The sequence below is a fragment of the Biomphalaria glabrata genome, chromosome 18 (assembly GCF_947242115.1).
Source record: "Biomphalaria glabrata chromosome 18, xgBioGlab47.1, whole genome shotgun sequence".
NCBI classification, from domain to species: Eukaryota; Metazoa; Mollusca; class Gastropoda; family Planorbidae; genus Biomphalaria; species Biomphalaria glabrata.
Genome location: NC_074728.1, coordinates 2,877,742 through 2,903,200, shown reverse-complemented (window position 1 = coordinate 2,903,200; position 25,459 = coordinate 2,877,742). Strand labels below are relative to the sequence as shown.

Sequence of the window (25,459 nt, the reverse complement as noted above, 5' to 3'; positions counted from 1 at the left end):
TAGCGTAGCCTTCCTGAGTTGTTCTATATCCTTTTTTCTCACTCTCAGTGTAACTAAATCCAGTACCAACTGGGTTATCAATATAAAGCATTGAGAAGGAGTTAGTCCAGGAGCTGTTCCATGCGATATAATCCATTTCCCCGTTCTGTCTTTTGTAAGTCCTCATGGGCCCATTCGCAAAAAATAGTCCAACCATAGAGGACACAGTAGGACCTCCATTCAACCAAACCAGAAGCGATGCGCGTGAATCTGACGCTGGAAAGTACCAGAAGAACAGATGGTTTCCTAGTCTCATGTCTACAGTAATGAAGCCGGAGTGGCTTCTGGGAATGATTCCATCTTCATCTTGGACGAGACTTTGTTGCCTTGCAGCTTGGAAGGCCCCAGAGTTGATGTAAGGAGTCAAGAACAATCGACTGCTTGAAGGTGTCATGAACCAAAGGAGGACGAAAAGGCTGTAATAGAGATGTAATTGTTCCATTGCGCCTGTGTAAGAGAAATATGATCATTTAGACTGTATGAATGTAATCAAGACATGTAGAAGTATTTAAAGTTGCAATGTCTTCGATTCCGAAGAATAAGAATTGAGTCAATGATTGTTTTTCTTTACTACTGTAAGAGAAATCGACCACATCAACTATAACAAAAATGAAATGTTTGTATAATAGACTCAAAGTTTAAAACATTATTACATTTTAAAAATGTGAAGAGAGGAAACTTACATATAGTCAAGGGAACACTGTAAAGTATACATACTCTTTCTTCCCCCCACCCACAACAAATAACAATGTTTTAATAAAATGTTTAACTATTTCTGTTGTACATATAGCGAAGTACCATTGTTCAGATTCCGAAGATATTGATCTTCTTTCCACACCGAACCCTCCCACGTCATAAGATTTAGGTAGGGCCGACGAAACCCAAAGGATGACAACCAATAGTTTTTTTTGTTTTTTTTAGTTTGTGTAAATCAAAAACTAATTGCATCGATGTTTTTCTATTACTCTGTTGATGATATTAGTGACATAACAAAATCACATAACACCTAAAATCAAATATATATGAAATAATGTATCAGTCGGTCTTCGCACAAAAATTTGGTTGTACTTACATTTATAGAAGTTTGTTTCATTCCTTAGAAAAGCCCCCAAAAATTCAAGATACATAATGTGTCTTTCTCAAGAATTTTGCGCCAGAACGTCCCGCGCCAAACGGCTGCACTAAACGTCTGTTTCGAAACGTCCTCATTAGGTTCAATGACATCTCACTGGAAATCTTATTTGACGTTAAAGGTCATTCCTCATTATGACGTGTGCAACAGCTAGATGTTTTCTCGATCAGAGATTGCAATTTTTTGCTTTTACTGATTGAGGTCAGGGTACAACACATGCAATGCTAGAGGTCAGGGTTCATTGTATGCAAAACTTGGCTCTAGATTTATTGTATTCGATGCTATGACCTTTTTTCCCCCTCTAATTCCAGTTAAAAATACTTCCAACACCAAGAAAATATTTTCCATGTCTTTATCAATTTCAAGAAAGCTTTCGATCTAGTATGGCACGGGGCACTCTGGGCGACAATGGAAAAGTTCAACATTTCTAAAAACATAATTAAAGTTATCCAGAACATCTAAAAGGATGCCACCAGTGCGTTGTAGTTCACCAATAATATCGAGGACTATTTTAAAACCACAGTTGGAGTTAGACAAGGCTGCTTACTTTCACCAACACATTTCAATATCTTCTTTGAAAGGATAATGGATGATGCTCTCGAGGGCTGTGAAGGTACCGTAAGCATTGGAGGAAGAAGAATTGACAAGACTTTCGCAGCATAGGGTATGCAAAATAAATGCCGAAAAAAAATAATTATGACCAATAGCCAACAGGGCTTTAAAAGGGGCATCAGTATTGGATGTCAAAAGCTGACTAGTGTTAGCAGCGAAATCGAATTACCTCGGAGCTATTGTCTCAGATGAGGGAAGGAACCCTGAACTACTGGCCCGAATAGCACAGTCCAAAGCAGCCCTTTCAAAACTTAAAATAATATGGAAAGACAAAGGCTTAGCCCTCGGCACATAAATCAGACTGATGCGCACCCTAGTCATGGCAACATTTTTATATGCGTGTGAGTCTTGGACGCTGACTGCAGAGCTAGAGAGGAGGATCCTAGCAATGGAATTAAGATGCTACAGAAGGATCCTAGGTATCACATTTAAAGACCGTATCACAAACCAAGAGATTAGAGACAGGGTTACTGCAGCGATTGGACCCCATGATGACCTGCTAACTATCATAAAAAAACGTAAGCTAAAAATCTTTGGCCATGTAACAAGATCTTCGGGGCTCGCAAAGACCTTCCTTCAGGGAACAGTACCAGGAAAAAGAAGAAGAGGCAGACTGAGAAAGCGATGGGAGGACAACATAAAAGAATGCACGGGCCTGCCTTTGAAAGAGGTTCTAACTTAAGGCAAAAGACAGAGAGGAATGGAGAAAGAAGGTCGAAGAATCTTGCTTGGTGCCCCAACGATCCAACACACTAAGGAATAGGTAAAGGTAAAAAAAATTCCTAAAAAATTATTAAAACTAAAAGCCAAAATTCTTCATAAATCACTAGCATTTCAAGTGATTAACATTTCTGATTACCTAAAAAGTAATAATTCTGGTCACAACAAAAAATTACCTGTCAATTTTGAATTGAAACCAAAGACATCGTTGTGTCTAGCAGCGTCAGGGAAATCATCAGTCTGCACCTACTACACTTAACACATGTGTTTATTATCAACTTTGATAACATGTAGCCAGATAACCGAAATGTCTGACCAATAATAGTCAGTTCACATACTAATACTATGTACAAGTAGGACGGGGAGGACATGGATGTTAGAAATATAAACACTCGTATCGCCACAAAATCATCCTAATTGTAAACAAAAAGTTTCCCTTTCAGACATAAGAATATATGGGGCAGATGATGTAAAGGTCATTTGTTTCTGTGGCCCACGGTTAACGAGGATGTCACGTGGCCAGCACAACGACCAAACCGCTTTTCCCCAACTAATGTCAGGTACCCATTAGAGCTGAGTGGACTCAGAGACGCCCTAAAGATGGCGAGAGCGCATGAAGAGACATGCTTCTTTTACAATAGCTTCTTTTTTTTAATACCCATAATCCATTCGTTGGATAACCGGATCAACTACTGGAAGAAACATGTAAACAACAAATGCATCAAGTAAAAAAAAAACCACCTCCATTTTCTAAAAAAATTCTGGCTTACGCACTTCTTTCCATTATAAACTAGATTAGTTCGAATCATAGTCACATAATTAGAAATAGTCACTAAATCAAACGATATTCAATACCAAATAGACTTTTTTAAAATCCTTAAACGAAAGTATAATGCTAAAAGTACACAAAAATTAATTAGCGAACAAAATATACAGAAATACAATACATAAGTAATTAAAAAGTAAATTACTTTCAGAAATATATACATATATACTGTGTGAACAGATACATAAAGTGAAATTATTTTAATAAGTGTTCTTTGTTTTTGTCAATATGAGTTTAAATAGGGTCTGAATGCTGGGATATTTAACAGACAAACCCATCTTTGATAAACTGCTGCTGAAGTCAGTACAAGTGTTCATATTTCCCTGCTGGAGCACCACACAAGAGCTGTTGACAGTCTTTCTCCATTCATCTCCGCCCCTTTATTTGGATAGAATTTCATTCCATGACAGGCCCGTCCATCCTTTTATATGTTGTCTTCCCAATGATTTCTTCTCTTCTTTTTTTCTGGTACTGTTCCGTGACGGAATGTTTTTGCGAGCCCCGAAGACCTTGTGAAGTAAAAGTAGAGTTTAAACTTACGTTTTTTTTGAAAAGAAATAAGCAGGTCATCGTGGGGTCCAATTGCTGTATCAGCCCTGTCTCTAATCTCTTTGTTTGGGATGCGATCTTTGTAAGTGATGATTTGAATATTTCTGTAGCATCTCAGTTCCATTGCTAAGATCCTCCTCTCTAGCTCTGCAGTCAGCGTCCAAGACTCGCAGGCATAGGCTACAAGAATGTGGCCGTGACCAGGGAGGGCATCAGTCTGTTGTTGTTGTCGATGTTACACCACAAAATTAGAGCGGTGCATGTGTCGTTTTGTGGCCCCGTCCAACCTGGACACACTCCTCCAGGGCGGCACATGACTATATTACGGATGGGAACCCCGCACGGAGGACAGGGAGCTGAATGATAAGGTTTCTTTCTCTCCTCCGAGTTACTAAAGTGTGGGTAGGTAGCTCTGGTTTGCCCTTTTTGTAGCTCATAAAATGAAATAAAATTGGAGAGCCAACTCAATAGTTCATTTTCTTAGCATGCTAATTAAACAAAAATATTTTTTAAAAAATAAATAAAAACAACAAAGCTTTTCTAACTCTGCACTTACAACTATATCACTCAGGAATGTAGACGTTGTTGTCTTTATTTTTCTCGATATCAAACAAAATAACTAATTGCCAGATAATGAATTGGCCAATTGGTTCATTTTAAATTCACTTCATGTTATGTTAGGTACATAAAAATTGTTAAAATGTTTCAACTCGAACCGAGAATGGGTGTGGGAGAAATAGCGTGCACAATTATGTAAGGGGACATAGTTTCCCTTGTCGGTATTAAAAAATTAATAACCAGTAATTGGTTGTATATTTTTTTATTGATGTATTGTCATCGTTAATGAATAATTGTGCAGAGTTCGAATTTAATTCGAGATTGGCTAAAACGTGCTCTTTTTTACCTGAGATGAACTCCAATTGGTAACATGGCAGGGAGACCTAGGTCTCCTGTAGTGCCCTGGTAAGGAACTCTGCTGTTTGGCGTAGTGCCTCATAGCTTCCATACAAACATAGTGAATCACTGGATACGTCTTCCCGCAGCTCGCGGAGCTGCGGACACTCTTGCAAGACGTGCGCCACCGTCTCTTCTGATTCCCCGCAGTGTCGGCAACGGGCATCAAAATTTGGCCGGAATCTTTTTTACCAGACACGGTGAGCTTTGTAAAAACAAGGTAGACAACCCGTCTTAAAACTATACTGCTTCACGAGTCAGTAAAAATCTTTCTGCAATAAATGTGAATGTTAAATTTATGTATCTACAGACGTTGCTGGACCAGATTTACAACAGATGTTTATTAAATTATATAATTTTTTTTTGGGAGGCGCGGTGGCTGAGAGGTAAATGACTTGGCTTCCAAACCGGGGGTTCCAGGTTCGAATCCTGGTTAAGACTAGGATTTTTTTTTATTTCGGTAACTTTGGGCGTCTCTGAGTCCTAATGGGTACCTGACATTAGTTGGAAAAAGTAAAGGCGGTTGGTCGATGTGCTGGCCACATGACACCCTCGTTTATCATAGGCCACAAAAACTGATGAACTTTATATCATCTTCCCTATAGATCACAAGGTCTGAAAGGGGAACTTTTTTTGTACTTATATATACATTTTTACTATTTGAGTAGTGAATGGACTTCATTTTTAGTAACTTAGCTGTATATAACGTTTAGTACTTAAGCCATAAAAGAGAAGTAACCCTTGATGGATTATGGGCATGGCATAGCCTAAATTGTGTCGAAACACAAAATATCAAGTATCAAATAGCAAATACTAGCTGATGAATAGTAAATGAATTGATCTCTTCAGATGAGGCTGAACTAGATCCCTTCGCTCTTAATAACTAATACATCTTGGTTGAGCGAATGTATAGATCTACTAGAGTTTATACAATTCTTATGATAGGCCTAAATATTTACACATAGAAGACAATGCGCCAAATGTTCCGAATTGTCAATTGATTTTTTGATTAAAATCTTTAATGAACATGCGGAAATATTATAATTTGAAAAATTTATAACGATAAAAAAAAAAGTTTTTTCAATGTAGCCAAATAGCTTTTCCGAACAATATTCGTGTACTAATTTCTAGGAAAATCGTTAGAGTCATTTTCTAGATCCGTCTGGGTTCTACACGGGTTTCACTCATGAATACTAATAGTGATGGGAACTAAACTAAATTTAAAAAGTTAAACTAAAACTAAGTTTCAACTAAAATAAAGTAATTAAACTAAAAGTTTATCATGAATTTCAAAATAATATCTTCAACTTTACCCTCTTTAAATGCAGACTGACAAAATAGTTGTTAACTGCTATACTCTTTTTGATAATTAAAGTTGTTGATGTCACATGACCAGAAAACAGGAATGTACCACATATTGAAAAGTTGTACAAATTTTAATTAAACTTTATAGTTTGTAAAAAAAATAATAGTTAAACTACGATTTTAACTAAACTATTTTTTTTCTAGTTAAACTTTGGCCTCAATTAATTTTTTTAAGTTAAACTAAAAGTTCTAACTTTTTAGTTAACTTTTGACCATCAATACCCATGAATACAAGCTGAATAGAGGAACTGTTAAAAGGCTATATGTAATTAATTGGAAGAAGTCTTCTACAAAGAGAAACTGAGATAATTCTAACTTTCAGCTTAATGATGTGTTATAATTTCGAAAGATTTCTGTCAGCGTTTTAATTTGATTACTAGTTGAAAAACAATGAATCAAATGATAATACTAATCTTTAAACTAACATAATATTGATTTATTGAATTTTTAAGAGCGTGTTTAAAGCATAGGTAGACCTAAAAAGGTCAAACTAGAGGGCAAACATAACCTGTTGCTTACGTAAGTGAATCAATAGTGTTCCAAGTTCTAGTTAATGTTTCAGACGGAGGGCCAGGGTTTAAATCTACATTTCTGTAAATTTTTGTTCTGTTTGTAAATGAATCAAACATTTTGTTTATATAAAATGTGAAGGAAGCCAACGTTCGAGACTTTAGAGTCAGCTAGAAATAGTTGATTTCTATAAGGAACATAAAGCGAAAGATTGATACCAAGTGGAAGTTTTTAAAAATGTATGTACTCCATTTTGTAATCTAGTGAATTTTGACGGTTTAATAAATTCAGTTATCGTCACCTGATATTGAGAAAGAGTAACATTCTCAGATAATTAATGCTGAATAAATAATGTCTTTTAATTGTGAAATATAGATTTAAAAAACAACACTAACTATAACGAAGAAGTTTCAGTCACAATAAGTGTTGGAACTACAAAGAAGGCTACTGGCAGTCTGCCTCTTTAGTATAACGACATTGCATTTCATTTGCAGTAACTCTTTCTCCTAATCGACGATGCCATCGTTGATTTTGGCCACATTAAATTATTTTTTGGTCTTACAAATATTAGTTTGCGTTATATAGAAATATCTTTGTCTTCGGCATTTAAATCTAAGCCAAATGAAATATATTTTGATTACAAAGTGACTGAAGTTTAACCCTAACAGAGAGGTGAGCTATAAATGAGCAGTGAATAATTCCATCGGATTATGAAAAATAATTACGGAAAGATGGAGTTAAAACTTTTTTAGACTTAAGTGTTAGGGGAAATAAGCAAAACATTATGGTTGTGGTAACAGAATACAATGCTTGTTTATTATTCTTGTGTTTAAAGTTGCAATTGATATCGAATGGACGACCAAATAAGAAGATTTCAGTTTTGAGTTAATACTTTAAAGTGGTGTCTCCGGCATTACAATAGTGTTTTGAGAATTCAGAAATAATCTTAAGGAGATATCAGTACAAAATTATAACATCAGAAACGCATTGTGTGATCAACACAATCTCATCGTAACATCAAGACATCGTTGTCATCCGGCTCAAACGTACCATATCATGTTTAAGTTAGTTTACATTGTAACGCGACGTAACGAAACTAAAAGAATCAAATGCTATTACAGGACTGGCGTGATTCTTATTGGGTCATAGGACAGTTGACCCCTGAAGTTAAAAAAAACGAAGAATAAAAATCACAGCACTGGCGAAACAAAACTAATCAGAAACAAAACTAATCAAACAAATGTTTTTATTTTGTGGGTGTCTGGATTGTAGAGTCCGCCTAAATCGGTGCTGCTGCTAGGTGGACCTGTCGAGTCCGAAGATCCATGGATTGTGCCAATCCCAGGACTGTCCATTTGTCTAGCTATATTTAAAGACTTAAAAATTTAGAGCATGCGTTCTGCCTTTATGGGATGTAAATAGCGGCTAGGGCTAAAGTGTACATTGAATACATGGATTATTAAACGTTGATTAAACAAACATTTTTTTATCACTATTCAAAAAAGTGGTATTTCCGAATATCTAAATGAAGCTTGGCCCAAACTTTTCTCACGTCTTTAGGTATTTCCCATAGTCCATTAATTAGAGCTATTAAAGATATTCTAATGTAAGTTACGTCACAGACTACATAATGTACAGGTATCGATCAACCCGGGCACGCTATTCTGCCTCAGCGTGGCACTCGGGTGGAAACGATCATTTGAGGAAGTGATTAGGCTAAATGAATAGCAAAACAAAACTGGAAGAGGGAAAGAAATTGTACTTGAATGAAGTGGTGGTATAATCTGATGTAGTCCACTTTATAGGTCGCCGCTCTAAATTGAAACAACATATAACTATAAAATTTTCTATAGTCATAAGTACATCACTAGCAGAGTGGTTAGCATGTCGGCTCAATGAGGCGTTATCTAGGAGTTCGAATTCAGGTTGTCACCCTGTCTTTTTTTCTTTCTTCTAATCCAGCGGTTCTCAACCTTTTAAGCTCGGCGACCCTTTTACAATCCCCCATTCTGCCGCGACCCTCCCTCCCCCGCCCCCACACTGCAATAGAAGAATAGACAATAACAATCCATATTTTCAATGGTCTTAGGCGACCCCTGTCAAATCGTCTATCGACCCCCAAGGGGATCGCGACCCACAGGTTGAGAACCCCTGTCCTAATCCGTCCAGATAAGTGATAGGATCATAGCGTTTTGAGAAACCTAAAAAATGGTAAAAATATTATTAAATGCACAGATTTATTGTTGTTGCTCTAGATCTATTGCAAATTTAATTACACCACTGTTCCAATTACACTTTGTTTAAACTGTGTATTTTTTACATTATTTTTTTTTTATGTATTTCTAGAAACCAAACACAATATCTCAGCAGGCTCTTGTTTCGATAGTTTAGAGGTTTCTGAAGTAACAGACAAATCTGTAGAAAGCATTTTCGCTCCTGACGAAATTTGATTTATCCATGTCGGTAGAAGCACAATCGAATTTGACTTCAATTTAATAGTAAAGAATGCGAAAAAAAATTAAATTTATCTGCCAGACCATATAGTGTTTTTTTTTTTTTTTAAATTGGGTGATTATTTCAAACAATCGAAATAGAAAAATAAATTTCCCAACATAGCTCTTTCTTGTGTGTCAAATAGAATTTTCCTCTTTTTGGCCAGGCTCCTTTTTCTTGTGGTTCTGCCAGGGCCGGCCTTAGGTAACTGGAGGCCCTAGGCAAAGCGAATTTGGTGGCCTCTAATGAAAAAGCAAAAAAAAATAATAATTAAAATAAAACACCGAAAAAGTAAAATTACGAAATTCATAAAAAAAAAAACCCAACGATCTTCTAACATAAGTAATCTAATAAGTAAATTCGAACAATTGTCAATAAATCTAGAGTATAGTCATAGTAGACATTTAGAGCTAGGCTATACTTGACGTAGAGACCTAGTGCTCTGATCTATTTGATATCTGATACAGGTTTCGTAATGCGTTAAGTCATATGAGAGGCCCCCACCAATCGGAGGCACAAGGCAGCTTTCTTATCTTGCCTATGCCTAAGGCCGCCCCTGCAACTGCACTAATTCCCAGATCTGAGCAGATACATTTGACAAAGGTGATGCGCTCCAAAACTAGTATTTAACATGTCTTGAAATAAACTTTTAGATCACTAAAGAAGATTCTTTATTTTTACTGCCTAGTGACTTCTCTGGGAAATCCATAGGCTGAAATGTTTCATACATAGACATAAATAAATATAGACTGGCCGAAGGAAGTAACTTCATGTAACTTGAAAACATGTATATCTACTGTATTCGAATTTCCGAATTATGAAAAATTGCATGATCTTCATTCTTAGAGATTAAACAAAACTACACTGCCTCCTTATTAACAATATATAGGTTATGGCTGAAATAGATATGAATACTTAACTTTTATACTGCTCATAAGTAAGTGTAGAATTTTAAAAAAAAATTTATTGAAAAGTTCACAACTTGATATCCCGTGATGCCAGAACCCCCCGTTAACACTCGGCCATAGAAACGTTTGCCCTTCAGATCACAAAGTAGGAAAGGGTAACTTTATTTACTTTTTTTTTTTTGACAATTCCTCTATTCAGCACGGATCTTCGTGGAACATGAAACCTGGACGGAAACGGTTCTGAAGATTTTTATAGAAATTTAGCAGTTGATGTAGGCTATATCGCCGAGAAAAGAATTACGAGCTCGTTGGCCACACTTGGAAAACTCTGGTTTGACCATTATAATTTTTTAAAGTAAAAAAAAACAATTAAATAATTTGACTAGAGAACCAGAAAATAGTCATCTGAAACAGACTATATAAACTTCTTCTGGAATTTTCGCCTTCAAATGTATATCATATTAAATTAATGTTCTGGAAAAATTTGCGCATCGTTTTCTGACGACCAATCATTGGAATATTATAAAGTCTAGTATAACCTATAAGTCTATATAATCGCTTAACAAGGATTCTCTCTCGGGGGAGGGGGGGGGGGAAATGGGCTGGGTAAAAAAAAAAATTCCATATCTTTTCAATCCAACATTTATTAGTTTTTAAGAGAACAATAGATCTATAAATTTTTATAAATGAGGTATTTGTCTTTAAAAAACAAAGGTATTTTTAATGTTTTTATTGTTACTTTATAGTTTTGATATTCCTGGCCTATTTTAGGACTGCCATGACCTAATCTTAAACTTTACATTCAGGTTAATTTTTAGGTTGCATATTTTTTTTTCAGAAAATAATGACTACGAAGCAACGAAAATTTTAGAATGACATCAACATTTAGTAGCACTTCTAATGATAACCCTCCTATGATAAATGTAAGCGATGAAGAATCCAAGCAGACGATCAAACGTTTACTAAAGAAATTATTAAAACTCTTAGGTTCAATAAATACTTCTACACAGAACACTCTCGAGAAACACGAGAGAGAGACGGTCGCCTTGGCGTTTTGTATAGCAACCCAGCTTCTTCACTTTTATACTTTTGAAACAGACGCAGAAATTAATGAACAGGATGCAAGAAACGTCCAAATTTTTTTGCCAAGAATACACGAAGTCAGAAATTTGATTACTGCTGATCGTTTTGACTTTCGACCGAATGGCCCCAAAAGCGATACTAAAAAAAGCAATGCCCGAAATATATCGCCCAGGCTAGACCTAGAAACCAACTCAGCAACAAACAAAACAACAAAGATTATGGAGTACGACTCATCATCTAAAACTAAACCAGTAGTCGATTTCGTTCAAGCTGTTGACACGAACAGCGATACCAAAAAAATGAAAGCCCAAGAAATCTCGCCAAGAGCAGATCTAGAAGCCAATCCTTTCATTCTAAGGAAAACGACTTTAGAATACGACTCGTGTTCTAGCTCTAAACCAGTTGTCAATGTCGTTCAAACTGTTGAGAAACGAAGTGATACCAATAAGATTAGTGCCCCCAAAAAATCGCTAAGACTAGATCTAGAAACCAATCATTCCATGCCAAGGAAAAGAATTATACGTTACGAGCAGACTCCTAGCTCTAAACCGGTTCTCAAATCTATTCAACCAAAAGACAACATTGGGAAAGAAGCAAAACAAAAACACTATGCTAATAATAGCGCTTCTTCTAGATATTTTGCAGAAGAGAATAATTCTCAATCCATTAGAGATTTGAAGAACAACTGGAGTGTTTTATCAAGATCTGAAAGCCCGCAAAGTGCTCCAAATTTGACAGAAGATCACAGTTCTAACCGTAAACTTTCCAGACGACTAAGTTTGAACCAGACCAGCCTTCCCAATGTCAGGTCATCACACCAATTGCTTTTCGCAGTCTCGCAGATCAATAGTAAGCCAAACTTGTTCTTAGAATCCTTAACAGTAAATAACAAAAGATTCATATTAAGCATATATTAATTGAAAAATCATTATAAGTTTTTTTATAAACTTTTGCAGCAAGGTTAAATAAAAGATCTATCTATCTATCTATCTATCTATCTATCTATCTATCTATCTATCTATCTATCTATCTATCTAATCTATCTATCTATCTATCCATCCATCCATCCATCCATCCATCCATCCATCCATCCAGCATCCATCTATCTATCTATCTATCTATCTATCTATCTATCTATCTATCTATCTAATCTATCTATCTATCTATCTATCTATCTATCTATCTATCTATCTATCTATCTATCTATCTATCTATCTAATCTATCTATCTATCTATCTATCTATCTATCTATCTATCTATCTATCTATCTATCTATCTATCCATCCATCCATCCATCCATCCATCCATCCATCCAGCATCTATCTATCTATCTATCTATCTATCTATCTATCTATCTATCTATCTATCTATCTATCTATCTAATCTATCTATCTATCTATCTATCTATCTATCTATCTATCTATCTATCTATCTATCTATCTATCTATCTATCTATCTAATCTATCTAATCTATCTATCTATCTATCTATCTATCTATCTATCTATCTATCTATCTATCTATCTATCTATCTATCTATCTATCTATCTAATCTTCTCTATCTATTCCTAGTTTTCTACCTATATCTATCTATTCCTAGCTATCTATCTCTATATCTCTATCTATCCTGGTGGACTAATAATTAGGTAAATCCTGATCACAAGGATCACAATCTAATTCTAACAGGAGCTAACTAAACCACTACCGGGTGAAGAATATACCACTAAATAAATTATTATAATTAATCGGTGTCATTGTAAAAGAAAAAAAGAATTCTAATATTAATAAACTTTTTTTTTAGAATTAGATCATCCAAGGTTCGAATATGCCCTTTCCAGTGATTCGAGGAAAATGCATCCAAGGTTTCTTCAACAATTGCCAAACGGATTAAGTAATTATAACTTACACTTTACTATTTATATTTTATCTATTTAAAAATAAAAACAACAAACAAACAAAAACAAAGCCCTCAGTTTTCCTTCTTTCATTTTCCAGCGTTTTCTTTATGCTCCATTCTATCGCCAGCACATTTCTTTATATCGCTTCTCTCCCTTTTCGCTTGGACTGTATTAATTAAGTAACGAACGTAAACAGGATTTCTACAAATCAGATAATAATTATAAACAAAAGGGACTCAACAATGTCAAGGACGCTGCATTGAAAGCTCGCGCTAACAGCAGAGGCGTAGTGAGAGACACATGCGCCCGGGGCATGTTCCACGAATATCACATAGAAACATAAGCTGCGTGTGGCGCCCCCCCCCCACCCCCTTATGGTGGCGCCGGGGTATCGTGTCCCTTGCCCCTCCCCCCCTCGCTATGTCTCTGGCTAACAGCGACAAAGCTTAGAGATTTCTTCAATATCAAAAAGTGCACACAAATTATACAAGCAAAATGCTTCGGTGGCGGAGTGGTAAAGCGCTTGGCTTCGGAACCAAGGAGTTCCGGGTTCGAATCCTGGTGAAGACAGGAATTTTTAATTTCGGGATCTTTAGGTCGCCTCTGAGTCCACCCAGCTCTAATGGGTACCTGGCTTAATTTATGGAAAGTATAGTCAGTTGGTGCACACAAATTATAAAAGTAAAATTCTTTTTTTTTATGGTTCTGCCAGGGCCAGCCTTAGGTAACTGGAGATCCTAGGCAAAGCGAATTTGGTGGCCCAAATTTAGGTCGCCTCTGAGTCCACCCTGCTCTAATGGGTACCTGACTTAATTTAGGGAAAGTATGGGCAGTTGGTGCACACAAATTATAAAAGTAAAATTCTTCGGTGCGGTGGCGGAAGGGTAAAGAACTTGGCTTTCAAAACTAGGGGTCTCTGGTTCGAATCCTGGTGAAGACAGAAATTTCTGAGTCCGAACTTTGACTCCCGATGCCGTCACTGTGGAAAGAGCGTCGAAACAGTGTCGCACGTCTTGTACGAGTGTCCCCAGCTCCGGAGCTAAGGGGGGACGTGTCTGAGCAGTCACTCGACTTCTTGTATGGTAGCTATGAGGCAATACGCCGGACGGCCAAGTTTCTTGCCAGAGAACTACGGGAGGATTGAGTCCTTCCTGCTCTGTTTTTTCAATAGGAGTTCAGTCCACCCAGCTCTAATATGTACCTGACCTAAGTTAGGGAAAGTATAGGCGGTTGGTCGTTGTGTTGGCCACATGACACCCTCGTTAAAACAGATGACCTTTACATCATTCGCCAAATAGATCACAAGGTCTGAAAGGGATAATTTTACAATGCTTCTTTATCTGACTAAAAACAAACTGACAATTTATGTTTTTGTTAACGGCCTTTTCACTTATAACTAAATAGGAGTAAAGTCATTCTGACATGTTAAACAATGCAACACGCATCCAACAGTAACTTGTTTAATTTCTCTAACCAGGTCGCAGTCCACTCAGTCCTGAACTAGATAAACAAGCTGTGAGAAGAAATTTCCGTTACCTGAAAACAGAGATCGACGCCAGAAAGCTGGCCGACTACATGTTTCAAGGCGACGCCTTCTCGTATGACGAAAGAACAATGGTTAGTCAGGCCTCAACAAGGGCATTAGCCAACGAGCTTTTCTTCAATTTTCTTATGGACAACGAAACTGAGAAAGCGTTTGAAGAATTTAAAAAAGCTTTGGAAAAAGAATATCCTCATGTCGCCAAGGTATTGGCTGACGATATTTTAAAATGTGTAAGTTCCAAAGATTTAAAAAGAAGATAGGCTTCTAAACTAGTTTCAGACGCGTCATTCAGCCAGCCTTTAATTTGTTTGTATTGCGACACGGATGAGGTTTTGTGACCAGTATTTCTTGCTAGAATTCCCGACTTACCAGAAGCATTCTCAGGACTTTCCTTAATTTGAAATAAAAAAAAAAGATAATTGCCAGATATCAAAGTGATATGCTCGCTTGGCTTTGGACACACACTTATAAGATTAATGGTCTTGGACCCCAACACATGGTCACAAGGTGTCAAGCCACCAATGAGGAAGCTCGGTACATAATTGAAGAGATAAAGCAGTGGCAGACAGTAAACGCAATCACCTTCACCTTCACATATCCCTTTATCTGTTGACCCGTTGGGGAACCAAACAAGATCTGTTGGCCATCTTTCTCCATTAGAGGCATTTAGAGGACAGAAAGAGAGAACGATCATACGATGAAACGTTAACAATGGCTGAAAATTGAAATTGAGGCAGCTGGCTGCCATAGAAGATTGTATATCAGACAGTTTAGTATAGTCAGTCTATCCTAATTGTATTTTGGAATTTTGAAATGTTCAAATTAGAATGATAATTTTATAAGTTGTGTATATGTTTCTACTCCGTGCAGTCAAGGATATATTCATACTCTAGTTTATTTATAGCTTGAATTGCTGAATGAAATTAGGTGTGTGCTATGTTACATGTTTAAGCACTTGATGTTCAACGAGCATGCCAAACAGGTCGGGAGGGTACTATATAATAACAGGGTAATGTGGTGTAATTGCGAAGTTGTACATATGTAGTGCGCTGAGGTGTAAATGTAGCTCTTTAAGGTGTAAATGTAGCACTCTAAGGTATAAATGTAGCACTCTAAGGTGTACATGTAGCACTCTAAGGTGTAAATGTAGCACTCTAAGGTGTACATGTAGCACTCTAAGGTGTAAATGTAGCACTCTAAGGTGTAAATATATTGCTCTAAGGTATAAATGTAGCACTTTAAGGTGTAAAGGTAGCACTCTAAGGTGTAAATGTAGCACTCTAAGGTGTAAATGTAGCACTCTAAGGTGTAAATACATAGCTCTAAGGTATAAATGTAGCACTTTAAGGTGTAAAGGTAGCACTTTAAGGTGTAAATATAGCACTCTAAGGTGTAAATGTAGCACTCTAAGGTGTAAATATATAGCTCTAAAGTATAAATCTAGCACTTTAAGGTGTAAATGTAGCACTCTAAGATGTAAATGTAGCAATTTAAGATGTAAATGTAGCGCTCTAAGGTGTAAATGTAGCACTTTAAGATGTAAATGTAGCGCTCTAAGGTGTAAATGTAGCACTTTAAGATGTAAATGTAGCGCTCTAAGGTGTAAATGTAGCAATTTAAGATGTAAATGTAGCGCTCTAAGGTGTAAATGTAGCAATTTAAGATGTAAATGTAGCGCTCTAAGGTGTACATGTAGCACTCTAAGGTGTACATGTAGCGCTCTAAGGTGTAAATGTAGCAATTTAAGATGTAAATGTAGCACTCTAAGGTGTAAATGTAGCACTCTAAGGTGTACATGTAGCGCTCTAAGGTGTAAATGTAGCACGCTGCAGTGTGAATGTACAGTTGAACGGAAATGACGCCAGAGAAGAGGAAGCTGGCTGAACGTGTGTACATTTGAAGTATAGGAGTGTTAACAGTAGTCTCACATTGTGGTGCAATCAAAATATTAATGCAAGCAAATAATTGAAGCAGTCTTTTATTGATAAATGAATCTCACTTGACCGGACAGGATGTCATCTTGGTCGTGTTGTATGCAATCTGGACTGTGGTCTCGATGCTCCAGGGTTCAAACCCTCCACCATCCCCCTCAGTCCTGCGGGAGGCTTGTGCTAGGAGGTAGTGATCTTTAATTCTGAAGGAACATTTGAAACATGTCTAACAAATAGAGTAGCAGTAGCTCTGTTCTCCTGAGATAACAGGTCCATCAAGTAAGCGTAATACTCAAAGGGAAACATTTTTTCACATTTTTTTGCGTTGTAAAAATATATAATCAAAAGAAAATGGCATGAACTGGAAGAATAGGAATTAACGCTAGGAACTGAACATAATTTTCTGAACACGTTACTGTATGTTATATTTTTCTTTCCAGACTATTTCTTATTTCTTAATTTGTACAATTAATTTAAAAGACGTTTTTTTTCCGACTCTTTTTCTACGCCAACTTTTTATTATAACTTACAAAATAGATTTCAGAATGTGTAGAGATCTTAATATAGACAGGATTAGGGTTTCACGCTTGACTGCACATTGTCCAGTAAAAGGTTAAAGCACGTCAACATTGAAAATAAACTTTGATTATTTTCTGGACTAGCAGCAATTTAAAAATATAACAATTAAACAATTTAACCATTTTATTTTGCTTTGCCACAAAGCTCAAGCGCTACAAAGGCAGTTACAAATAATAAAAATATGCAAATAACTCAAACTCAAATTAATAATTAAACTAGTAGTAACAAATAAAAAATAAAATAAAAACCTTTATTCAGAATCCATTTGTAAATGTGAGCCTACAGAAAAAAACAAACTATTGCATATAATAGAATAGGAAAGGGTCAAGGGTCATAGCAGAAAGGTCATTATTAAAAACTAAAATATGTGAAAGAGGACAAGGGGAGGGGAGGGTCTCACTGCTCATTGTTGGTTTGTTTCGTATTATGTTCAGTGTCTCTCGCTATTCATTAACTCTTTCCCTACTAACTGACGAGACCAACGTTGATTTGAGTTCATTATATTAAATTAATGTTTGATTTTATACACTTGACTTTGTCTTATTTAAAAAGAGCACGCATTCCTCTTTAATAGCCAACGGAAACGTTATTGGGCTTAATCAAACAAGGGGAGTGAAATACTACTAAGGAAAATGAAGAATTCCGCCGAAACGTGGAAAATAATTACGGAGAGAAAGAGTTAATGGTTGCTGAAGTTGCTGTAATTAATGTCTTCATATAGTATGCCTATAGTAGTCCTTTTTGGTGAGCTAAAAGGTGGTCGACGTAACAGAGGTGCCCCACAGAAACGCTTTAAAGACCAGCTTTTGGCGCCAACTTTCCTTTGTTGACATAGAAGAGAGCAAACTGGTTGCATACGGCCTCAGAACGAGACAGCTGGAGGTCACTCACAAAGGCCGCGAGATACACATTTGAGACCAAAAGAAAATCCACTGCCGAGGACAGACGGAGACGGCGAAAAGAAAATCTTAATATACCACCGTCGGATAATGGCTATGCTTTCCCTGAATGTGTCAAAATATGTAGGTCACAGTTGGGGCTGCGTAGCCGAGGGAAATACTGCAGCCCTCATTAATCTTAGGACTCGAAGGCAAGCCTTTATGATTATTATGTTAGAAAAGAACGAGTATTCATTCTCTGTCGCAGACAGGGTCGATTTTCGTTAAAGGGAAACAAAATTCATTGTAGTCCCTTTATCAGTTTCCACCGAGGAATTTTCTGGTGATGTGGCAGGTCTGCAGCAGTACCGCCATCTGACAGGCAACGAGAATGTTCCTATGAATGTCAAGGGCCTTGAAGGTCTCTCTGAGGTCAGTTGTTATTATTCCCTCGATTGATATGACAATGGGGTATATTGTTTTTTAGATAACTTCCATAAACGCTTAATCTCCAAGCCAAGGTTCCAATATTTTCGTTGTTTTTCCAGCTCAGTTTTTTTAAAATTATGAGATAGTAGTACGGCGATGTCAATAATGGTAGCGGCTTTTTCTTTTTTATCGGTCAGCAGCAGATCAGGGCGATTAAAACTACCTTTTTGTCGGTCGAAATAGGCCTATCCCAGTTCAGTAGATGTTCAGTAGACTCGAGAACCTCTTGTGGAGAGTATTTGTAAGAAGGAGGAGTATCCTTACCGATCAAATTGTGTGCCAAAGCCACGTGCTGGTTTATTAGCTTTGCAACTTGGTTATGGTGACCTAGATAGGCTGATTCCGATAAGGCTAAACCATAGACATAAATAAATATAGACTGGCCGATAATAGAGTTTTATGAAACGAAAATTTGTGACTTGCATTTCTGTGTACTTTATTTATGTCTAGGAGTTTTGTTTAATCTCTAAGACTGAAGATCATGCAATTTTTCAATTTTTCAGAATTCGAAAATCCGAATACAATAGATATACATGTTTTCAAGTTACATGAAGTTACTTCCTTTTTCCAGTCTATATTTATTTATGTCTATGGGCTAAACATCCTGCATTTATGTGTTCAATTGACTCACCTACATTTCCACATTTTCGGCATATGTCTTGGTGTGTAGTATGTCTTGGTGTGTTCTATTTCTTGGTTTGTTCTAAGTCTTGGTGTGTTCTATTACTTGGTGTGTTCTATGTCTAGGTGTGTTCTATGTCTTGGTGTGTTCTATGTCTTTGTGTGTTCTGTCTTGGTCTGTTGCATGTCTTCTATGTTTTGGTGTGTTGTATGTTTTTGGTCTGTTCTATGTCTTCCTGTGTTCTATGTTTTTGTGTGTTGTTAGTCTTGGTCTGTTCCGGTGTGTTCTATGTCTTGTTGTGTTCTTTGTTTTGATGTGTTCTATGTCCTGGTCTATTCTATGTCCTGGTGTGTTCTGTGTCTTGGTGTGTTGCATGTCTTGCTGTGTTCTATGTTTTGATGTGTTCTATGTCTTGGTCTGTTCTATGTCTTGCTGTGTTTTATGTCTTGGTGTGTTCCATGTTTGGTGTGTTGCATGTCTTTGTATGTTTTATATCTTGGTGTGTTGCATTCCTTGCTGTCTAGCGTGGCACGCAAGTCTCAATGCCAACTTTTTTTCGAGTATATTTCTCTTTTATTGATTTGGTCTGGATGATCGCCAAATATTTCACGACATATAGCCACGTTAAAAAACCTCTCTCTCTCTCTCTCTCTCTTTAACGTTTGACGTCATATGTTCGGGAATATCCGATAATAATTCTCTTTATCACGTAGATTTCAAACTCTTAATCGATTAAGCCCAATCATGGAACTAGAGCCCAATCATGGAACTGGAGCCCAATCATGGAACTAGAGCCCAATCATGGAACTAGTGCCCAATCATGGAACTAGTGCCCAATCATGGAACTAGTGCCCAATCATGGAACTGGTGCCCAATCATGGAACTAGAGCCCAATCATGGAACTAGAGCCCAATCATGGAACTAGAGCCCAATCATGGAACTAGAGCCTAATCATGGAACTAGAGCCCAATCATGGAACTAGTGCCCAATCATGGAACTAGAGCCCAATCATGGAACTAGAGCCCAATCATGGAACTAGAGCCCAATCATGGAACTAGAGCCCAATCATGGAACTAGTGCCCAATCATGGAACTAGAGCCCAATCATGGAACTGGAGCCCAATCATGGAACAGGAATGTAGATCTATTATTCGACTTGAAATCTATTAGCCTGCACATTAGTCCGTGATTAAAGAACCTAAACGCTTAACTTAGGAAACAACTCAACATTTACAGCCATTCGAATTTTGATAATTTTTCTATTTCAGTTTTTGTAATATTATGGGATAGCAGTACCGCGATGGCCGCTGCAGATTTTTTATTTATCAGTAAAAACTAACTCTTAAAAACCACAGTCCAGTCAGTCAAAGTATCCCAGTATATAGTGGGTTGACATAAGTCTTATTAAGTAAGTCAATTGTTATAACAACTGTATTGATGCGTAATTGCTAAATAATAACAAATAATAATTTAATGCTCTGCACTGAAAAAATATAAATGTTCGATTTGCCATTGACTTGACAAAAAATAGTTACGGGAAAAAGACACGAGAAAAATAAACATTCAATTTGAAACAAAATTTTAAAAATATATTTTCAAAACAACATCGAACTACAGTATTGTTATATCTGGAGAAAGTATAGGTGATATCTCTCTATTTACATCTGGATATGTCTTGTTCAATAAATTGAATAGAAATTAAATAGACTAATCTAGATTTGATATAGATCTAGATCTAGATGATCTTACTTCCTGATTCTAGAACAATAGATCTAGTCTAGGCTGTAAGTATTGGTTTTAATATTAACATATAATATAATATAATAATAGATCTAGAATTCTAAACAGAATTATATAAGATAAGAAGAGAAACCAATAGTATAGACCAGTGTTTCCAAACCTTTAAGAAACACTAGTGTAGTGTGACACTTAGTATTATTAGTTTGTATAGAGACACACGAACATAGTTGACAATCGTACAAGACACCCAGACATCTCCAGAGTAATCTGTCGAAGTCAGACAACCAACAACAGCTACGAGGGCAGGGCCTATCACAAGACATTAGTGAAATCGACTTCTGTATAGAAAGATGCAGGAGAAAATTTAGCACATCGATATAGTAACGTCTGTAATGTATAAGATAAGATAGTTGCCTTGTTTTCGTTAAGGTTGTATGACATGTAGGACCTAGGAGCTTACCCTTCAACTCAACGAACGTCAGTGCAGAGATCTGTCTGACATTCCTAAATAAGAAGATGCGAAGGATATCACTGATGAATATCATGACATTAATTATGTACGATGCCTTTCATTCATAAGCAGCATTGCAGTACCGACAACAAGGGACCTCTTTCACCAAATCGTAAACAAACAACATTCCGTCACGCGTTTCTTTATCTCTACAATATAACTTACAACCGAATCAAAAAAGGTTATCACGTGATATTTTTTTTTCTTTAAATGTTTTATCAATGGTTTCTACGTGGTCCGTACGTTTTGAAGTCCATTTTAGGAACTACTTGCAAAATAAAAATGATGAAGACTGCATGTAGACCTTAATAAAACATGACATTAATTTAAATGATATCAATCCAAATTTCATGATTCTATGAACATAATAACTTCTTGCTTCAATTAAAATACTTTCCTGTCCACTGCTAGAACTGGTAACTTCAGCTTACTAGCTTCAACTAAAAGTTGACTTGTTTCTTCTACTGAAGCTAATTTCAACTAAATTTCAACTAATATAGCTTGACTTAGTATCTCAATTAGCAATGGAACTCTACCAAAGTATAACTAAATTTCAACTAATATAGCTTGACTTAGTATCTCAACTAGCAATGGAACTCTACCAAAGTATGACTAAATTTCAACTAATATAGCTTAACATAGTATCTCAACTAGCAATGGAACTCTACCAAAGTATAACTAAATTTCAACTAATATAGCTTGACTTGGTATCTCAACTAGCAATGGAACTCCACCAAAGTATAACTAAATTTCAACTAATATAGCTTGACTTAGTATCTCAACTAGCAATGGAACCCTACCAAAGTATAACTAAATTTCAACTAATATAGCTTGACTTAGTATTTCAACTAGCAATGGAACTCCACCAAAGTATAACTAAATTTCAACTAATATAGCTTGACTTAGTATCTCAACTAGCAATGGAACTCCACCAAAGTATAACTAAATTTCAACTAATATAGCTTGACTTAGTATCTCAACTAGCAATGGAACCCTGCCAATGTATAACTAAATTTCAACTAATATAGCTTGACTTGGTATCACAACTAGCAATGGAACTCCACCAAAGTATAACTAAATTTCAACTAATATAGCTTGACTTAGTATCTCAACTAGCAATGGAACCCTACCAAAGTATAACTAAATTTCAACTAATATAGCTTGACTTAGTATTTCAACTAGCAATGGAACTCCACCAAAGTATAACTAAATTTCAACTAATATAGCTTGACTTAGTATCTCAACTAGCAATGGAACTCCACCAAAGTATAACTAAATTTCAACTAATATAGCTTGACTTAGTATCTCAACTAGCAATGGAACCCTGCCAATGTATAACTAAATTTCAACTAATATAGCTTGACACTTAGTATCTCAACTAGCAATGAAACTCCACCAAAGTATAACTAAATTTCAACTAATATAGCTTGACTTAGTATCTCAACTAGCAATGGAACTCTACCAAAGTATAACTAAATTTCAACTAATATAGCTTAACTTAGTATCTCAATTAGCAATGGAACCCTGCCAAAGTATAACTAAATTTCAACTAATATAGCTTGACTTAGTATCTCAATTAGCAATGGAACTCTACCAAAGTATAACTAAATTTCAACTAATATAGCTTGACTTAGTATCTCAATTAGCAATGGAACTCCACCAAAGTATAACTAAATTTCAACTAATATAGCTTGACTTAGTATCTCAACTAGCAATGGAACCCTACCAAAGTATAACTAAATTTCAACTAATATAGCTTGACACTTAGTATCTCAACTAGCAATGAAACTCCACCAAAGTATAACTAAATTTCAACTAATATAGCTTGACTTAGTATCTCAACTAGCAATGGAACTCTACCAAAGTATAACTAAATTTCAACTAATATAGCTTAACTTAGTATCTCAATTAGCAATGGAACCCTGCCAAAGTATAACTAAATTTCAACTAATATAGCTTGACTTAGTATCTCAATTAGCAATGGAACTCTACCAAAGTATAACTAAATTTCAACTAATATAGCTTGACTTAGTATCTCAATTAGCAATGGAACCCTGCCAAAGTATAACTAAATTTCAACTAATATAGCTTGACTTAGTATCTCAACTAGCAATGGAACTCTACCAAAGTATAACTAAATTTCAACTAATATAGCTTGACTTAGTATCTCAACTAGCAATGGAACCCTGCCAAAGTATAACTAAATTTCAACTAATATAGCTTGACTTAGTATCTCAACTAGCAATGGAACTCCACCAAAGTATAACTAAATTTCAACTAATATAGCTTGACTTAGTATCTCAACTAGCAATGGAACTCCACCAAAGTATAACTAAATTTCAACTAATATAGCTTGACACTTAGTATCTCAACTAGCAATGAAACTCCACCAAAGTACTTCTCTTGACTACATACTTGTAACAACGTCTGACTGCATACTTCAACTAACCTCTCTCGACTAATTGGATCTACTTAACCCCCCCCCCCCCAAATAACTAAAACCTAAGATTTCCTCTACTACCTTACGTCCGGTCACACCTCACTCATGGTCACTATTTACATTTTCACGCTCTGTAGTCACAAAGTTCATTACAGTTTCAAAAAGTTCTAAGAGACGAAACTGATATAGAAGTCTTAAAATGACAGTCATTTCATCTGATGACGACACTTGATGTAGATAGGAAATGTTTAGAAAGTACAATAACAATAAATATATGAATCCTCGCTGTACCAAGTAAAAACAAAAAAACGATGCGTTTGGGCCACGAGGCCTTCATCGACATAAAAAAATTAACACATAATAAGTAGCAGAAAAGTTTTTATACATTTCAGGCTTGAGTTGACTACATAGACCAGGGATTCTCATCCTATGGGTCGCGACCTCCTTGGGGGTCGATTGACGATTAGCCATGGGTCGCCTAAGGCCATGAAAAATATGGATTGTTTTTGTCTATTCTTCTATTGCTGTGTGCATGGGGGTCGCGGCAGAGTGGGGGATTGTAAAAAAAAGGGGTCGCCGAGTTTAAAAGGTTGAGAACCGCTGACCTAGACCGATACTAAAAAGACTCAGAGGATATAAAGAGAAATATAAAAAAAAATTATAAAAGTTTTTTAATGAAAGAAAACGAACAACGTACCCCTGCTTTAATTTCACAGATAAACACCATAGACTGTAGGTCAGTGAAATATGTTCAATGTGCTTCAATTGCTGTCATTCCTTGTCCTGGAGGATCTCATGACCTGTAAGTACATTGCAGATAATGGAAGCCATTGAAGCAGAGTTGTTATAAAGTTAAGGCCCAATCATTGAAAGTGAAGACCACAGAACAATTGGTAGGGCTTAAGTTATAGGACGCAGCCATAGAAAAAAAAGGTTTTAAGAACATCTTCAGATAGAGTTTATTGGAACTAAAGGAACATTGGAACTAGGTTATAATTCGCTTGCTTTCTAGTGTGAAAGTATTGTGTCAAACTTCTCTAAAGAGTTGGAGGTCTCAAACCTAAACTCTCCGTCTGTAATAAGTCCAATTGAAACCCCTTTTTACAAAGCTTATACCAACTCACTGTGTCTCGTCAAAAGTTTGTATTTATTTCTCCCAAATCCAATCTCGAATCAAGTTCAAATTTGCACAAACATTTTTTTTTTACCTTACAATACAAAAAATTTACTAATTAGTCTATAAATTATTATGTTTGGTAGCTCAGACAGGGGAAAGAACTAGTACTTGACTGAAGTGGTAGTATAAGCTGAATTATTTCCCATTATATATATTAGTCTGAGTTTTAGTGAACACAACACGACAAAACAGGATGCGACTACAGAAACAATAGATATGCTAGAAGAATGGTAAACGTGTTGGCTTGAGAAGGCTTGAGTCATGAGTTTGAATTCTGATCGTTTCCATCCAAGTCCTTTTTTTTTTTGTAAAAGATTTTTTATTGTTAGACTAGATCTATTACAAATTTAATTACACGATTGATCCCATCTAATCGATACACGTACGCTTAATATAAGCTTTGTTTTTTTCTTAAAGTATTTTTTTATATTCTATTTTGTGTTCTATTCGTAAATTTCTGCAA

The 25,459-nt window shown here is 36.1% G+C and overlaps 3 protein-coding genes across 6 annotated transcripts in view; 2 read left to right on the top strand and 1 right to left on the bottom strand.

The window, feature by feature from the left end:
• LOC106066083 (probable serine carboxypeptidase CPVL) overlaps positions 1 to 2,782 on the bottom strand; it is a 12,221-nt gene extending 9,439 nt beyond the window's left edge. The window contains exons 1-2 of one of the 2 annotated variants that reach the window (XM_013225050.2): positions 2,680 to 2,782; positions 1 to 486 (exon numbers count right to left, since the gene is read on the bottom strand). The exon at positions 1 to 486 is cut by the window's left edge and continues 2,280 nt beyond it. In XM_013225050.2, coding sequence (XP_013080504.2) covers positions 1 to 481 — 481 coding nt within the window. In that variant the 5' untranslated portion in view covers positions 482 to 486; positions 2,680 to 2,782. The remainder of the gene's footprint in view (positions 487 to 2,679) is intronic. The other variant, XM_056017380.1, reaches the window with a different exon arrangement.
• A 3,964-nt stretch (positions 2,783 to 6,746) lies between these two features.
• On the top strand, positions 6,747 to 17,664 carry LOC106066086 (uncharacterized). Its single transcript, XM_056017841.1, has 4 exons — positions 6,747 to 6,946; positions 10,947 to 12,040; positions 12,991 to 13,080; positions 14,565 to 17,664. The coding sequence occupies exons 2-4, from the start codon at positions 10,981 to 10,983 to the stop codon at positions 14,888 to 14,890; spliced, it is 1,476 nt and encodes a 491-aa protein (XP_055873816.1). The 5' UTR covers positions 6,747 to 6,946; positions 10,947 to 10,980; the 3' UTR covers positions 14,891 to 17,664.
• A 3,027-nt stretch (positions 17,665 to 20,691) lies between these two features.
• LOC106058032 (uncharacterized) overlaps positions 20,692 to 25,459 on the top strand; it is a 43,072-nt gene continuing 38,304 nt past the window's right edge. For all 3 annotated transcript variants that reach the window (XM_056016592.1, XM_056016593.1, XM_056016591.1), the window contains exons 1-2: positions 20,692 to 20,912; positions 24,536 to 24,621. In XM_056016592.1, coding sequence (XP_055872567.1) covers positions 24,567 to 24,621 — 55 coding nt within the window. In that variant the 5' untranslated portion in view covers positions 20,692 to 20,912; positions 24,536 to 24,566. The remainder of the gene's footprint in view (positions 20,913 to 24,535; positions 24,622 to 25,459) is intronic.

Excerpts from the sequence above, each read along its gene's own strand:
- LOC106066086 (XM_056017841.1), top strand. The coding sequence starts at position 10,981 with ATGACATCAACATTTAGTAGCACTTCTAATGATAACCCTCCTATGATA. Across the intron at positions 12,041-12,990 it reads CGCAGTCTCGCAGATCAATA|AATTAGATCATCCAAGGTTC; the intron begins GTAAGCCAAACT and ends CTTTTTTTTTAG. Across the intron at positions 13,081-14,564 it reads ACAATTGCCAAACGGATTAA|GTCGCAGTCCACTCAGTCCT; the intron begins GTAATTATAACT and ends TTCTCTAACCAG.